General features: G+C 28.1%; 1 protein-coding gene across 1 annotated transcript; it reads left to right on the forward strand.

Annotated features, from left to right (window-relative positions):
- Positions 1-450: 450 nt before the first annotated feature.
- On the forward strand, positions 451-15,400 carry LOC136976405 (aquaporin-9-like). The gene is made up of 7 exons (XM_067271670.1): positions 451-615; positions 4,922-5,045; positions 5,110-5,247; positions 5,389-5,513; positions 14,335-14,552; positions 14,623-14,781; positions 14,947-15,400. The coding sequence occupies exons 1-6, from the start codon at positions 517-519 to the stop codon at positions 14,777-14,779; spliced, it is 861 nt and encodes a 286-aa protein (XP_067127771.1). The 5' UTR covers positions 451-516; the 3' UTR covers positions 14,780-14,781; positions 14,947-15,400.
- The last annotated feature ends 1,190 nt before the right edge of the window (positions 15,401-16,590 follow it).

Here is a 16,590-nt window from a genome sequence, read left to right on the forward strand (position 1 = left end):
ATTCCAGAAATTTCTTTTTTTTTCCGATCATGTAACAACTTTACATAACCGTCGTGTGGCGCCTGACAGCTCGTCATTTACACGAAAATACAAAACTAAAATTTTTGTTTCGAATAAAAACAACAATAATAATAATAACAACTGTTTATTAAATATAAAGTATGAATTTACTCCGAAATCTTCATTCATATATCGCTATTCGGTTGGACCATATCAAAAAATTATTTCCGTCCGTCCTTGAGATTAAAAAAGACTTCACCTTTTGTAAAAATAACATTTTACAAACTTTAGAGTAACGAGTGTTGGCTTTATAGTTAAAATTAGAGCAACAATGGCATCATTGTTTAGTATTTATTCGCTTTCTTTTAATCGCTATCTGTCGCGATTATTGTGTAAATTTTTTTCTTTTTTTCTCTTAAGTCGATTTATGAAGTCAGATGGCGCTGCGAGGGAGAAAATATCGTCTGCCACAAAGTTATTATTGTTTGGTCTTTTTGAACTCTGCCATTTCCAAAGATGGGTACCGTCCCTTACAGGTGGCTCAAAGCACTTAAAATTAAGAACGTACTAGCGAGGGAATTTCTAGCCGAGTTTCTTGCTACGTTCGTATTAATAGTAAGTAAATTCATTTTGAATTTAATAGTTAAATAAGTATTTTATTTGTGAATGAAATTCTAGAAGGCATCTCTGTTATTCCAATTTTAAAATGAACTTTTAACCTTTGCTGTAATAATTTTAAAGTATTTTTTTAAGCGTGCAATGAACGTGTAAGTAGTCTATTTTCAACTGCGTTATTTTTATCCGTGGCAGTTCGAGTGGATGTTATGAAATTCGCTTTAGTCGTATAATTTTTTTTTTTTTTTTTTCAATTTTCAGCTTTCACACAATGCTAAATTTCACTTCAAATGATTATTTCTATTACGAAGTTTAAAATGAGAGAGTAAACCTGCATCCACCTGTGTTAAGGATGTGACCTTGACAAGGATAAATAGAAGTATTTAATGCTCCTCTTGCTCCTCTTTTTGAAAAGTTGATAATTGTTTCACATAACGTGATCGAAATTACTAAATAAACTTACAAATATTTGAAGTGTTCGCTGTTTTGTAGAAATTCATTATTGGACAAAAAGTATTGTTGAATGAATTCTTTCAAAATTAATTGGAAAAAACTAGCAAATCCATTTTGTTTTCTACATTTTCCCTCCTTTTATCTAAATATTATGCTATTTTGAAGGTTTATTATTATTATTATGATCGTAACTGTTTACCAGATTACAAAAATAAGTTTAGCGCTTATTTAAAATGTCTGTTTAAAGGATATATTTACTTTTGATCTAGAAAAACATATATATAAATTTTTTGGATTCTCTTCTGTTAGAGAATAAATAATGGATTAACATAATGCATATTTTGTGAGTAATTATTTATATAAAATCTTAAAAATATTTTTAACTTCTGTATTTTGGGATTTATTTTTCAATTTTCTTGGTATTAGATTAATTGCATATATTAGGAACAAACAGAAATCAAATTGTCGTAGCATGTGTTAAATTAAATTATATAAACAGATTCAAGAAGTTATCTTTAAGTGTTTTTATTCTGGCTTATATATATTAAATATAAGCTTGTAAGTATTAATATAAAAGAAGAAAAATTGGAATAGTTGTAGTGAATAATTCCACTCGTTCGAATTTATCATATGTAAAGTTACGTTAACTTTATGATAGTTTTACTATATATATTTTACTCACAACGCGTTTTTTAATAAGTTTTTAGATATTTTACAAGAAACGATACAATTTAGATGAATAGTCACACATTCCAATACTAGAGACCAATTTTTTAAAAATGTATTTTCTCTTTAAGATGTATTTACTCCAATCATAATAAAAGTATAATCGATACAGCATTTTTGTAACGACAAAGTTAACTACAAATATAAATACAAATAATGCAGATAAATGCAAATAAATTAGTTTAAAATGACAGAGAAAGAGTCCATTTTAAAACGCTTAGAAAGAAGAATTAAATTTGTATCTTATTGCCAACCATTTTTTCACGTGTCGCAGTTGCGAAGATTGCTCATTCTATGCTCAATTTGTCAAGTTAATTTTCTGTGTAGATGTGTTTGCACTCAGCATATTGATAGTATATCAATAAAATTTTTGTAGAGATTCTGCACAACTGTTCAAATTATCCATCGTTCAACCCAAGATTGTCGAATAGTTTCGTTTTTAAATTAGTTTTCTTTTTATAAAAATAAGATATTAAGCGAATTTTAGACCTTTTTAAATATGGTTATAATACGAAACGTAAATAACTGCTCAAAGGTTAAATTCCGGAGATTGCAAAGGTATGTCAAAGTCATGTCAAATCGATCGATAATTAAGAAATGCAAACAAAATCTAACTGCTCATTGTTCAAAACAATGAGATATAATTAAATTTAAAACTGTTTACATTAATAAATTACATTAATAATGATAAAATTAGTTTACATTGATCTTAGTTTTTTTTTTAAATTCATTTTATGTAGGCACATAATTTAGATACTTGCATTCTTAAGTGTTGTCATCTTTATCCATAAAATTTATAAACAAAAAAATTTGTGATAAAAATATTAATTTTTAGGTTCTGAATGATTCTGTATATATTTAGAACTTCATTTTACAAATCAAATTAAATTTTTATCGAAACAATAAGGCATTTTTATTTCAATGGAAATTAAATTGCTACATGCCTATTTTAGATTCGTTGTCAAGCAGTCTACATATAACTTTTGTCTGCATGTTGTCTACCAACAATTTACTGAATAATGTTCGACTTGACTAATTTATCACACAAAAGCTTGCCAATAATCTACAGTATGTAGAGAAGTTGCCATGCTTCGATTGTGCATTTGAACTGCGTGACATTGAATCTTATAAGTAGAATTTTTTTGATTTCGCTAAATCCTATAAATTCTCTAATGAAAGTGTCAAGAATAAAATTAGACTTAAAGCTGTTTTGACACTTTTAACAATTGAACAAGTTAATCTATGAAAGAAGTTAAATATTTAGATTACGTAAACATTATTTAAATTGTATTTTTGTTTAATTTATTATGTTGACAATTCTCCGTATATTCTTAAAATTATAAATTTTATTTCCTTTTTATTGTACACGTTTTTTGTTTAAAACACTGCAGTTAAGTTTATTTATGAACATTGCTATATTATCTAGTTAAAGTAAATATTTTAGGCAGATAGTTTACAAGAGATATCAATTAATATATTAACTTAATTTTTTAATATTTTGAATGACTCAAAAATTAGGTCCAAATGTTATTGTCGAAACTTAATACTGTAGAAACACGAATATTCATTATAATAACATTATTTTTCACAAAATAAATTTAGATAAGTTTACTGTATATATAATTAGTTTTTTAAATTTAAATATTTAAAGAATCATTAATTAAATGCTATTTAAGTACCAGAAGCATGTATATCGATCGTTTTAAAGGTAATTTATTGCTGACAAGTTTTTTATTTATTTATAATTTAAGTTTTTACATACCACATTTTTATATTAAAAGTAGGACGTTAAGTCAGAATTGCTGATATGTAGAATAATCTGCATTTAATTAGGAAATTGATATTAAAAAATGTATACGATAAAAAAAATATGGCTTATTTTTGATTAGATGTAATCTTCGTTTCTGAGAAAAATTTATTGTAGTCCTAGTTTTTAAAAAATTAGACTTAAATTGAAGCAAACGAATTTTGCACGAAAAATGTGTCATATTTAAGACATATTGTAGACAGGGCCGGATTTGAGGCGATTGGAGCGATTGGTGCCACTCGGGTCCCGCGTCTGAAGGGGCCCCGCATCACATCAAAATTGTATATTATTATTAAAAATAAAACAACATATTTCAATATGTGTATTAGCTGTTAATTAATTTTGTTATTGAAAGTTTGAGGGGCCCCGCAAAAAAAAAAAAAAAAAAACAATTCAATCGGGCCTCGCACCTATTGGATCCGGCGCTGATTGTACAGTACGGTACAGTACATGCCGAAACTAATGTAAAAATCGAAACCGTAAACGTTATAGCGATAAACAAATTATTTTAAAATTTATGTAAAATTTTTAAGTTTTAATTTTACTAAAAATTAGTAAAATTGTTATGCTGGAACTAAGAACACAGGCTGTGTTAACTGGATTTCATTTAATTATGTAATAGCTTAACTTGTTTCAGAAAAATTTCTTACCAACATCATTCCAACAGAGTTCATTTAGAATATTATAAATCGAAAATATCTATAAACGTTATTTTAGTAACATTTTATCAACAAAAGTATTAGATCGATTTAATCATTAATTTCATAGGCGTAGAGAAGTACTGTACATTAAAGTTAAATATTTTTTTTTTATTCCTCAATTGGAGGGATCAAAAAATATTTAAGTTTAATGTGTAATTTAAAAAAAATTTCACACAAATGCACGTGCAAATCTAATCAGTCACTGCACACAGGATCTTTTTAAAATTGTTTTCCAGAGTTTATGATTCGCATGTTAGTTCAGTTGAAGAAAGAAGTTGCAGAATAGGTTATAGATAGATAGGGACTTTGGTGACAATTTTCTATGCTTAGTTTTGGATAATTTTTTTGGTATAGAACCTAAATGACTATTCGATTATTCAGTTTATGTAATAAAAGTAAATATCTATATTTTGACATGTTTTACTTACGTGCAAAATATGGTTATTTCTAATTTTAAATGTTCAAGATGGAACGTCAATTTACAATGACAAAACTATAGCTTTACTCACTCTTTCCAGCAGATAATTTCAGAAATAATGCACATTTCTGGATATAAAACGGCAGCATACTTTAATTTTAACGAAAATTTTCTTGTTTAATGTCTTTTTATTTTTAATAGTTATACGGAGATGCTGCGTTTGCAGTACAGGTGCTAGAAGGGAAAATAACGGATGTTTTTGCTATAGTTTGGGCTTGGGGTGTTGCTGTCATCTTAGGTGTAGTGACTGCAGGCGGCTTAACAGGTAGCTCTAAATATTTTACACTCAGATCTACTATTTGTTCCTTAATTTTTCTATTTGTTTTCAGGTGGGCATATTAATCCTGCTGTCACTGTGGCATTTGCTACACTTGGCAAGTTACCTTGGATCAAAGTTCCTGTCTTCTTAATTGCACAGCATCTTGGTGCTTTTGTTGCTTCAGCTGTTCTTTTTGCAACATATTACGGTGATAATTTAGTAATTTTATTAAAGTTTTTTTTAAAATTAAACATATTTTTGTCAATATGCATTAAATTTTGAGTTATGAAAATTTGTATTAACTAGCTAGTCGCAATAGTTCAAAACTTTTTAATTTTATATAAATTAGATGCTCTTAACCATTTTGATCACGGTGTTCGAATGGTTGAAGATACGAATGGAACTGCTTCAGCTTTAATATGGGCAACATACCCGAAAGAATTCGTATCAATAGGAACGTGTTTCCTAGATCAGGTATGAAATTAAAGGTTCTATTTAAAAACTCTAAAAGAATGTAGCATAAATCTGAAATATTTAATTTCTTTTTAAAAGTTTATAACTAATAAAAATTGATTTTAAAATTTCAATGAACTTATATTTTTGTATAAAAAAAAGTATTTCTAAAGTTGATTTAAGCTGATATTTTTCATTTTTCAAAATACGATATAAAGACAAGCTATGTATAATCAATATTTTATTTCTAACTATGACACTTCGACAAAATAAATACGCATTATTTTATAAAAATAAATTAATTAATTAAAATATTTAAAACGATGGAGTCAGAATTTGCTAATCTTAATTGTACTGTGAGTGAGTACACGAAAATTCGAGGTTTTCTTCTGACTTACGGAGGCCTAAAACCTTCTGAACTCTAATTCTATTTCATTTAGTAAATGGTTTAAAGGTTAAAAAACACACCAGTTTTTCTTGTAATAAAAAAAGTCTCTCTCTCTATGATATTTATCCTTAAATGCATTTCGCCAGTACACTGGCCTCTTCAGTAGGACTCCAAAATACACAATATGATTCAATTTGCCAATCACAATAACTATTCATTACAATCTCTTACTCTGTGTTTACAGAGTAACTCTGTAAATTTAAATAATGGTGTGGTGCCAGCGGAATGCTGGGTAAACCTTGAGGGATATATAAACTGTAAGCCCGGAGTAAGAGATTGTAATGAATAGTTATTGTGATTGGCAAATTGAATCATATTGTGTATTTTGGAGCCCTACTGAAGAGGCCAGTGTACTGGCGAAGTGCATTTAGGGATAATTATGATGTAATAGTGTTTCTCTCTAAGAAAAACTGGTGTGTTTAACTTTTAATTCTATTTCATTTAGTAAATGGTTTAGAGTTCATGAGTATTTGGCCTCCGTAAGTCAGAAAAGAAGAAAAATTCGAATTTTCGTGTACTCACTCACAGTACAATTAAGTAAGACGCATTATTTTGTTTATTTACTTAAAATGGTCCTCATATATTTTAATTTATTAAATTATACAACTCGTATCTATATAATACAGCAGAGAAACTACTTTATGTAGAGTTCAATATGTCAAACGTATTAGGCTAAATCTTATATTTAAATGTCTCGAAGTTAGAAAAATAAACGTTCAGAACGCACTTTTTCCATGCATATGTTTTGTTAAAAATGAAATATAATTCTATATTAAAATGGTAGACATCACCCGTTTTACTGCTTTTATTTTACTAATTTTATTTACTATGTTAATTTAGAATTTTTTGAATAATACTGATATATATTTATAATAGTATTTTCAATCTATTCATAGTTATGATTTTTTTCATAAACATTCAGTATAATGCTACCAATTCATAGATTGATGATGTGAAATATTTACGAAAATCTATTTGAGTGAGTTATTTTTATGTTTATAAAAACTTTTTGTCTTTCAGCTATATTCACTAAATTAGAAAATATTTCAATAGTTATGATTTCAGTCAAAACTAAAAAATTAAAAATTAAATTATTGTAGCCTGACTTTGTATTTAAAAATCTACGCATTAAATTTGAAAATACTTCAGGACACACTATTTTAAAATATTTTCGATAATTAGACGGACTTGATATATAACTTGATTTCGGTAAGCTAGAAAGAAATGTTAATGAATAGTAATTGACTGTCTCATTTATTGACATTTTACTATTAATGAACAGTAATAAAAATAAGGAACATACGTTGAAAATAGATTGCTGAAATATTAAATGATAAAATTATACATCTAATTATAGTGTAAAAGTATATATTAAAATACTTACTACACTAATACAAATTAATTCTTGAATAAAAAGACTAATATCGAATTTAATTTTCATAGTTTAATTTTTTCTCTCTATTTTAAATTATAATTAAACGAATAAAGAATTTGGCCTATTTAAGCATAATTTAGTCATAAATTAAAAAAAATAATTATTCGAAAGATTTAATATTATTTATGGTAAGAAATTGTGAAACAATTCTTAATTTAATATCAGTGATTTTATAGTTTTGATACATATCCTGAATATCTTGTAATTTCTCATCATTTAAATGTATGTTATTCTTTTTACGGTTGACAAAGCATTTCAAAATTTGAAACTGATATAGTTCCATTTTTTTTAGTAAATAAAGTAGTTTAGTCATTTTGGTTTGCAAAATTCACTATTAATGTGTGTATTTGTGTACGGAACAGAATATTTAAGTTTCAGTGCTCCTTGTTATATTAAATATGTTGCGTTAAAATAAAGATCTGTCCAGAATATTGGAAAGGTTACTCAATTTTGAAAATATATATAAAATAGAAAATTATCATATCTAAAAACTTCCAATTCAAAAGTTAAATTCCTAAATGCTATGCTAGATTATTAATTTTTTAAATTCAGTTTCAGCTGCTACAGATTTAGTTACGAATGCCTTTAATATTTTGTTGAAGATCATTTGATAAGTACAATATGTTTTTTGTGTTTTAATTACAAGTAAATTTGTTTGTCCTAATTTCAGTTTCGAGAAAAGACTTTGCCTGTGGGCAACGTTATTTTCATGGACTCATTTTAAGATTATTTATTTTATATATGAAATATAGGCTATAATTGAGTTCATTTTGCTGTAAATTTTTAATTGTATGACTTAAAATTTTATTAAATTTGAATATCAAAAATTAAAAATTATTTTGAAATTTTATTTTAAAAATTCTTTCATATCAACGACGAATATTTTTAGCATAGTTTCATATTTAATTTGTTAAATTTCAAGTCTAGAGAGAAAAACTTGAAGTTGAGATATAATTTGATTCATTTCCTCTAAACGTTTTCTAGCTACTATATTAATTTAACTCCCTCTGCCATATCCGATACACCACAAAATTATTTTGTATGAAACCGATTTCCAGTTTTTGAGAGACAACGAAACTATCTTTGTTACTTAAACGTCTTCGATTCTACGATCTGAAACTGCAACACATTAATGTTTAATTCTTTCGCCATCTAACATATTTATAAAAATGGTGGTGGTTGATAAATAAGGCCCCCCCCATATATCATACCATACGTCTTACTATACGTACAGTGCACTTTACGAGTATGCCAAATCCTTTAAGAAGAAAACCTTTTCGTGGCTCTTACAAAACGTAAACAAAATTGAATCAAATCACCATGGCGTGCTTTTACAGATTTTATCGTACTTTATATCCAAAATAACAATATAAACTAGTTTGGACTTGCTCACCGCGAACAGGGCCATTAAAAAAGAATACAAAATTATATAGAATTCCAAAAAATTAATGATTATTTGTTGTACGTTGTATTTTATAGCAAGAATCCTATATTTGTTTCTTGCTTAAAATTTTGTTGCATCTTTGCTAAATCGACTCTTGTAGAACAACTATTAGTGTGAATCGGGGAAGGTGCCTAATTTTTGTTATTTTCAAACGGTGACGTCAGATACTGTCATGTGTTTGTATGATGGACCGTTGCGCCAATATTGAGAATGGAAAGCTGTAGTTGGCTATCATTACATTTTCTACCTCTGAGAAGAATAAAAGCAACGTTAGAACGAAGTTTCCTGTTGTGAAATGTTTCTAGAGTAATTTTAAAACTAAAATTTAAAATATAATTTATTAATAATTGCGAAAAACAATGTGTGATGTAGTTAAGGTTCTAAAGTTTCCATTGTCAGTTACTGCCGATCCTGATCGGACATGCTAGAACACGTGACTCCACTATGCATCTTAACCCGACAAATAGGAAAGATGTCACATTTTCCTTGGGATAGCATGCCTATTTTTAATAAATTTTTTGTTTTCTCGTTTTATTGTAGGATATGCGTAAACATTATATAAGCACTTCTCAAAGAGGTTCCTGGACTGAAGAAAGCTTTCAGCTAGCTGTAGAGCACGTTAAAACGGGCGGGACGAACTAAACAATACTTATACTGTGCTGTTACACTTACTTTAAAGTACTTTGTAGTACATATACAATAAATTGAATTTGGTTAACATTGCATAAAATTAATTCTCGAATATTATATTTATCTTACCCCAATCCTTTAGGCATCTCACCCGGATACTCGGGGTGAGATGCCTAAAATGCCAGAGAGTGGAAAAGTCATCATTGCAAACACAATACATAATTATTTTTGATATACTCCAAAGTTTTTCATTTGAAAACACTCAAGAATATAATACTTTCGTAAGAGGCTCCAAAAACTCAAATTATCGCTATAATTTCTTTCATAAGCAAAATCTTAGGCATCTTCCCCCATCCACTCTGAAAGAATACGCGTTCCAGGAAATACATTTACAACGTATACACTCGTGATAATCAAAATTCTCGATGTTCAGTACAGTAAGAGTAGTTTTTTTAGTAGTAACCACTTTTCGTTGTTTACTAGTCTAGCTTCTATTTTCTATTATAGTTCTTGCAAATCAGTCTCATCCTCCTTTTTACATAAATTATTTCAGAAATGTTGATTCAATACAGCAAAAAAAAAAAAAAAAAAGAAAAAAATTAAGATTCAATCGTCGGTGAGTGCACCACTTACAAAAAGTGCACCAAAGTCAAGTTGACGAGTGCATCAAAATCTTTCTCTCAATCGAGCTCTGTCTTTCGCTCTCAATCGAGCCAACAGTCTCTATTGAGAGCGGCCACGCAAAACTACCATACAACTATTATTTTACGTGCTGAATTACGCCAATCTGTACTACTAGTAATAAAAACTCCTCAGGTCGACACACTATTAACCTGTCCTCAATGTGGTGCAGTCAGAGTAGCCTATATCACTTTATCCAACAAGAATTTTTAGATAACGCATCCTTGAAAAAATTACTAAATTACTTAGATGCAATAATTTAAACTTGTCTTTGCCTTCCTTTGTAGCACAAATCTACACGCTAAACTGTAGCATTAACACCCTGTTTACAACATGTCTGTATATCCCGTAACTGGTCCTGAAACGAACTTAGCCTTGATAGTCCAATGAGTATCAAGCCGTGTACCAAAATATATATTATCATCATAATTTAACTTCTTTTAACTTGTATTAAATCTCAAAGAACCAATTGTCGTTAATTCTTCGACTAATATTGCGATAATCAAAATATTGGTCAAAGAAAGAGCTTTAACAATACTCTTAAGGTTAATTTAATAAGTTCATAAAACTGCCTTAGTTTATACAGAGAAGTGAATGATATTAATCTTTAATTAATATTGATAGCAATATGTACTCTTAACTGTTTTACTTATTTTCTGTACTTGTATTGTTTCTTCTGATTGTTGAAATATAATGTTACATAATTTTATCAACGGCCTTTGAGGGGAATTGTTATTTGTTACCTGCATTGCTTTGCAAACTTAGAATAAATATTATTTCGTAATATATTTTAGTGAATAGTATTAAACGAAATAAAAACAAATGTTTAAAATATGTAGGCATATTTTTGTCTTGAAGTAGATACTTGAGAGCTGTTAAGAATGTTTGTTTTTGCTATCTAAATTGAATTTGATTTTGTTTTACGTTGTAATATCGTATAAATGTCTAATCTTACTGGATTTGGCCGATATGGGTGAGAGATAAGAAATAGAACCTGACTTAAAAATCCATGAAAAATGATGCAAATCCTGATCGGATTAGAGTTTGAATATTTACAATATTAAGAGAATCATAGCTATTCGACCTTCATTTTTTTTTTTGCTATCTCAATTAAACTTGAATAGGATGGCATACAAAAATATTTGTATTCTTAATCAGCAATCGTCGTTGAAAAATATTTCAATAATAATTATATTCTAAAAATATTTTTGACGAAACATAATTGGTTCGTTATTGTAATTAAATTTTTGAAAACTGCCTAAGGTCTGTGAATAAATTACACATGTACTTGAAATTTGTGTATAATTTCACACAATGTTTATTTATACGAATTCAACAGTTAATATGCTCATTGTCATAAATAATTACTCACAAATGTATCATATTCATAAATAAAAATACTCAAATTTCTGAGTGATGAATTAATATAAAAATTACAATCAAATCTTCTATAAAATAATTACGCATACAGTATACAATGTACTTCATTAGAAATATGCAAATTAAAATATATAGCATTTACCTTCTTCCCATAATTGTATCATTCTGACTTAAGTTTTTACAATACAAAATGTCACGAGAAAAAATTTGAGCGAAAAAGAAGCGAGAAACGTCTTTTCGAATCACGGACAAGAAAATCTTGTAGACAGATTGCAACACTTCTCTAGAAAAGATCTATTGGAGAAATACAAAATGTTACCTAAAAAGGTGACTAAGATGGGATAAATAAATGATCAGGTGGAAACAAGCTCTAAGTGAGAGAAGAGAGTTCCATCTTGCTATCTCAAGAAATGTCTACACGTTGTAATTTTTAATTCATAACTCAGAAATTTGAATATTTTTATTTATGAATATGATGTATTTTAGTATTTTATAACGTGCCTATTAATTGTTAAATTGGTGTATGTAAATATATGAAATTATACACAAATTTCAAGTGTTTGTATAATTTCTTTACAGACCTTATTTATTAAAATGAGCAAGTAATATGCCAAAACATTAATTTCATTTTCAACTTGCAATTCGGTGTGTTTAATTGGGCTGCAATTTGAAAACATTGTAGACTTATAAATTCCACTGTCGTCCGTCTGTCTTTCCTTAATCTCGAGTTACATGAAATCCGAGATCAGATATGGAAAAATTAGGGGCAGGAAGCCCCGATTAACTGTATATGAACTTCCGGTTTGGAACGGAAATCACGTTATTTCAATTCGAAAATTTTCTTCTGTAAGGAGTTAGATGACATGACTCTTGCTGACAGGAAAAGTATGATGTACCGGGGCAAGACGCTACTAATTTGAGGCAGAGAGTATATATTTTAAATTAAACGATTAAAAATTGCAGCCCGGTATTGTGACGATGTCACAATACAATCATTACTAACGAGCAATTATTTATTATGTAAAAGAATTATCATTAAGGCATTGTTAAAGCAGCACCTTCATTAAAACAGTCATTTATTTTTCTTGTTAAATAACTTATTTTAATTAATTTTACATCATATAGAAAATTTAGAGGGAGAAAACAATTTGAAATTTATAAAATTTTTAATAAGATAGCAATTAAATTGATGAATATTCTACATAGCAAAGCAATTTTTTTTTTCATTTGTCATGTCGTTTTTATATATGTATTATATATAAACTTATTTTCAGTAAACATTAGTATTAGCAAATTAGTAAACATTAGTGTATTAATATACTAATGTTTACTAATTTGAATTATCGAATTTTTACTTTTAACTATTTAATGTTAGTTTATTTTGCACGTAATTTTTTTTATTTCTATCCGAATGATTTGATTGATTTTTATGATATTAAAATTTAACCTAAGCCAAACTGAAATCTTTATTCACTCCTAATGATACAGTTCACATTGGGTTATTCATAAACTCTATTTTTTCCATCAGTCGCATTCATAGTTGCTTGATTTGCAACTTTTTCATGGATAACTTTTTACATTTTAATAGCATTAAAGTTTACAAAAAAGAAATTTAAATAGACAAAATACCTTATCACAATTTTTAACATTTTCTGATAAGTGAAAATAGAAAATTTTATTTTTAATGATCATAACTTGTGTAACTTATAGAATATTTACTGTAGTCATCTCAATTTGTATAAAAATATAGGCCTAGTTCTGGCCGAAATTAAAATGATTAAAATATATAGGAATAATAATCTTAAATTCATTTTTGGGGAAATTTATTTCAATTTTATACGATATTATTTTCTTGTTTTAACTTTTGTAAGATGAAATTGCAATTTTCGTTACTATATAGGCATTTGTCAAGTGTGTCTTCTCAAATAGCAATTATTTAAAAATGAATAATCATCTCGTATTACTGAAAATACTTTGCATATTGCATTACGTTTGTTTTACTTTCTGTATTCGTTTAAAATCTGTATCTAAAAACAATCTTGTTAGCAATTACGCGTTATACCGTAGACATTTGCCTGGGGTCCATTTCTAAGGGACTAAATAAATTTCAGTCGATTTATTGCGCTTATCTTTTATGTCGTTTGGTAAAGTATATATAACATAATTAATCGCAGAGTCAACAAATAACGTCTGTTAAAAATTAGTGGTACATATACAAATTCGTCGCCATTGCCAAATTTATACGTAAACGAAACAAGCTTCATATAAATTCCATATAAATTTATTATAAAAAGCCAGATGTGTTTTGCTATAGATTAGGGCCCCAACAAATGTAAATCCGGCCTTGTTAAGTACACTTATATATAAAAACATTCAAGTATAGAATGTCTGAATCCCGAAACTTTTTAGCCTAGGTTCACCTAAGATCCATAACGCACCACTGCTTGTTGTGTATAAACTGTGTAGGGTTTTATTTCACGTTCATATATTTCATTTCAAATTATAACATTTTTTATAAAAACAATTCTTATTTACACTACAATCAGGAATTCACACGTAGTCATATTCTCCATATTGTAAATTGCCCATTAGAAAATAATGATTAAACTATCCTTTTACTAGATTTCCGGGGAATTGGATGATTCAATATTAAGTTTACATTTACAATGTAGGACTTCGAATAAGAAAAATTTCGATTTTATAATTTTTTACGATTAAATAATAAAACATAGTTTTCTTCGCTCAAAATTGTTTCGAACAGATACACAATTTAAGTTCTAAATTTTAAGTTTGTTTTTTGAATAATCTTAATTTAATACTTCAGATCGTTGGCACAGGATTATTGATGTTTACAGCATTGGCAACAATTGATCCACGAAATATGCAAATGCCGAAATGGATGCACCCAATTATCTTAGGATTTATGATTTCGGCTACAGCCATGTGTTTTGGATTGAACTGTATGGCACCCTTGAACCCTGCACGTGATTTTGCAACCAGAGCATTTACTTCATGTGCAGGATACGGAGCAAATCCTTTCACGTAAGTAGCATTTCATGTTTTAGTATAATGCAAATTAAATCGGTAAAACCGAAACATTGTTTTCCTACAGATACAGAAACTATTGGTGGGTTGGTGTGGTGGGACCACATGTAGGAGCAATTGTAGGAGGATGGATTTATTATCTTGGAATAGAATTACATTGGCCCGATCCCGAAGAAGAATTTGACAAAGAGATGGATTATATAGAAGCTAAAAATAAGAAATAGGGGTAAATTTTTAAAACTAGTAAATCAAATAATTTGGAAATAATTTAAATTCCTCCGAACTTAGTCGTTTCTTATAACTTTTCATCTATTATTATTACTAAAAATACGGATTAAATGAAAAATATTAAAATCTGTATTTTAACAAATGTTTTTCTTTCTTCTTGCAGATAAAAATTATATAATTTATTAGTGAAGTGAATATAGGATATCATAATTTCGGTTATTTAAATAGCTTCAGCGTCAAATGCCCAATATTCCATGCATGTGGAAAGAATTAGTTTTTCACTTAGTAACTGCTATTACGATTTGACGCAAATAGCTTTATACTACAAACTAGATTGCAATATGTATATACACAGTTAGATATCGACTGTATTGTTAATTTTGTAGACACTTTTATAAATCGAAAGAAAAATCAATTTATATATTTTTTGTAAAATAATTTTTTTTTTAATCAGACGACAAAAATCACGTATTAAGTTTGTACTAGAATATTATAGTATTTATTATACAGTGTACATAAATTGTCAACTTTAGATGCCAAAATTGTTTTGATAAATGTTTTGTGGCACCGACTTTTTGTAGATGATTACATAATAAAGTTATTTAAAAAATCGAAAATGATTTCTAATTTTATGAAGCGCTCTTTTAAAACTAAACTGTGTGGTATTAAAACTAACCTTAGAAAACTAGAAACAGATTAAAAAATAAAATATTACGAATACTTTTAAAATTAGAATTTCAGCATATCCCCGTCTTTTTTTTTATTTTTCGATAAATTAATTACTGTTCATTGTGACATATTCAAATTTAAAGTAGTAAATATTGTAGATTTAAATCACAATATAACTGATAATTCGTAATTTATAAACTTAAAAGATAAAATTTACAAGATTTTTTATTGAGATTTCTCTCGTAAAAAAATATTCACTTTAGTTCATGATTTCTTACATCTTGCATCTTATATATATATTAATATGCAAGATCTTATATAAAGTATATATACAGTATCAGTGCAGAGCTGAAATCTTTGTCTCACTAAAACTATTTTAAATCTATGAAAGTGCCAAATTTAAGAAATATTTATTAAATCTTTTTAATAAAATTTTGAGAACTGGCAGGATTACGGAGACTGGAAGTTGATTAAAATAATTTTACTTCATAAGAAAGACATTATGAATATTCCAAAAAGTTACAGGCCAATCCGACTTCTGTTAGAAAATTTGTCATCGATCCTGGCAAATGGATTGATTTATATAATTATAGTTCTTTATCAACATACACTTCAGCCTTGTACTGTTCAAAACTACTCTTCAGTGCCGTTTTTGTGTTGTATTAACTCATTTTGAAACAAATTTCGAAGGAGGAAGAACGTTTTTCGGAATTCTTTTGTTAATTTACGAAAAGCTTTTGATTCAATGATTTTTTTTTATTGATTTTACTGACTAAAATGAAATTAACTTATCCGGTTCAGAAACGTTAAAGACAAGTTTTATTTGCAGGCTTATTGTACAGCTACTAAACCTCAGATGATAATTCGGGATTTTTTTTAATGCAGAAGGTTTAATTCTTAGGTCTTTATTGTTTTTATTGTGAGGGGCTAGCCGGGGGCAGAGAGTTTTGATAGTACTCGTTCCCACTTAATCGGCTTCTAGTCTGTGAGACTAACCCGCGGTCGTCGAAGGATGGCTTCATAAGATGATACAGGGTTTCGTAAGATCTGTAAGTTGCCTTTTCCTGACAGCAGCCTAGTTATAGCGTTAGGCACGCTAACTTTCGACTGGGAGAGTCGTGAATAAGTGGATGGCTGT

This window comes from Centruroides vittatus, unplaced genomic scaffold, assembly GCF_030686945.1.
Source record: "Centruroides vittatus isolate TY-2023 unplaced genomic scaffold, ASM3068694v2 contig_400, whole genome shotgun sequence".
In the NCBI taxonomy this organism is placed as follows: domain Eukaryota; kingdom Metazoa; phylum Arthropoda; class Arachnida; order Scorpiones; family Buthidae; genus Centruroides; species Centruroides vittatus.

Bases quoted from the DNA above. Each gene is read 5' to 3' on its own strand.
- LOC136976405 (XM_067271670.1), top strand. From the start codon at position 517: ATGGGTACCGTCCCTTACAGGTGGCTCAAAGCACTTAAAATTAAGAAC. The intron at 5,046-5,109 runs GTAGCTCTAAAT...ATTTGTTTTCAG, and splicing joins GACTGCAGGCGGCTTAACAG to GTGGGCATATTAATCCTGCT. The intron at 5,514-14,334 runs GTATGAAATTAA...TTAATACTTCAG, and splicing joins GAACGTGTTTCCTAGATCAG to ATCGTTGGCACAGGATTATT.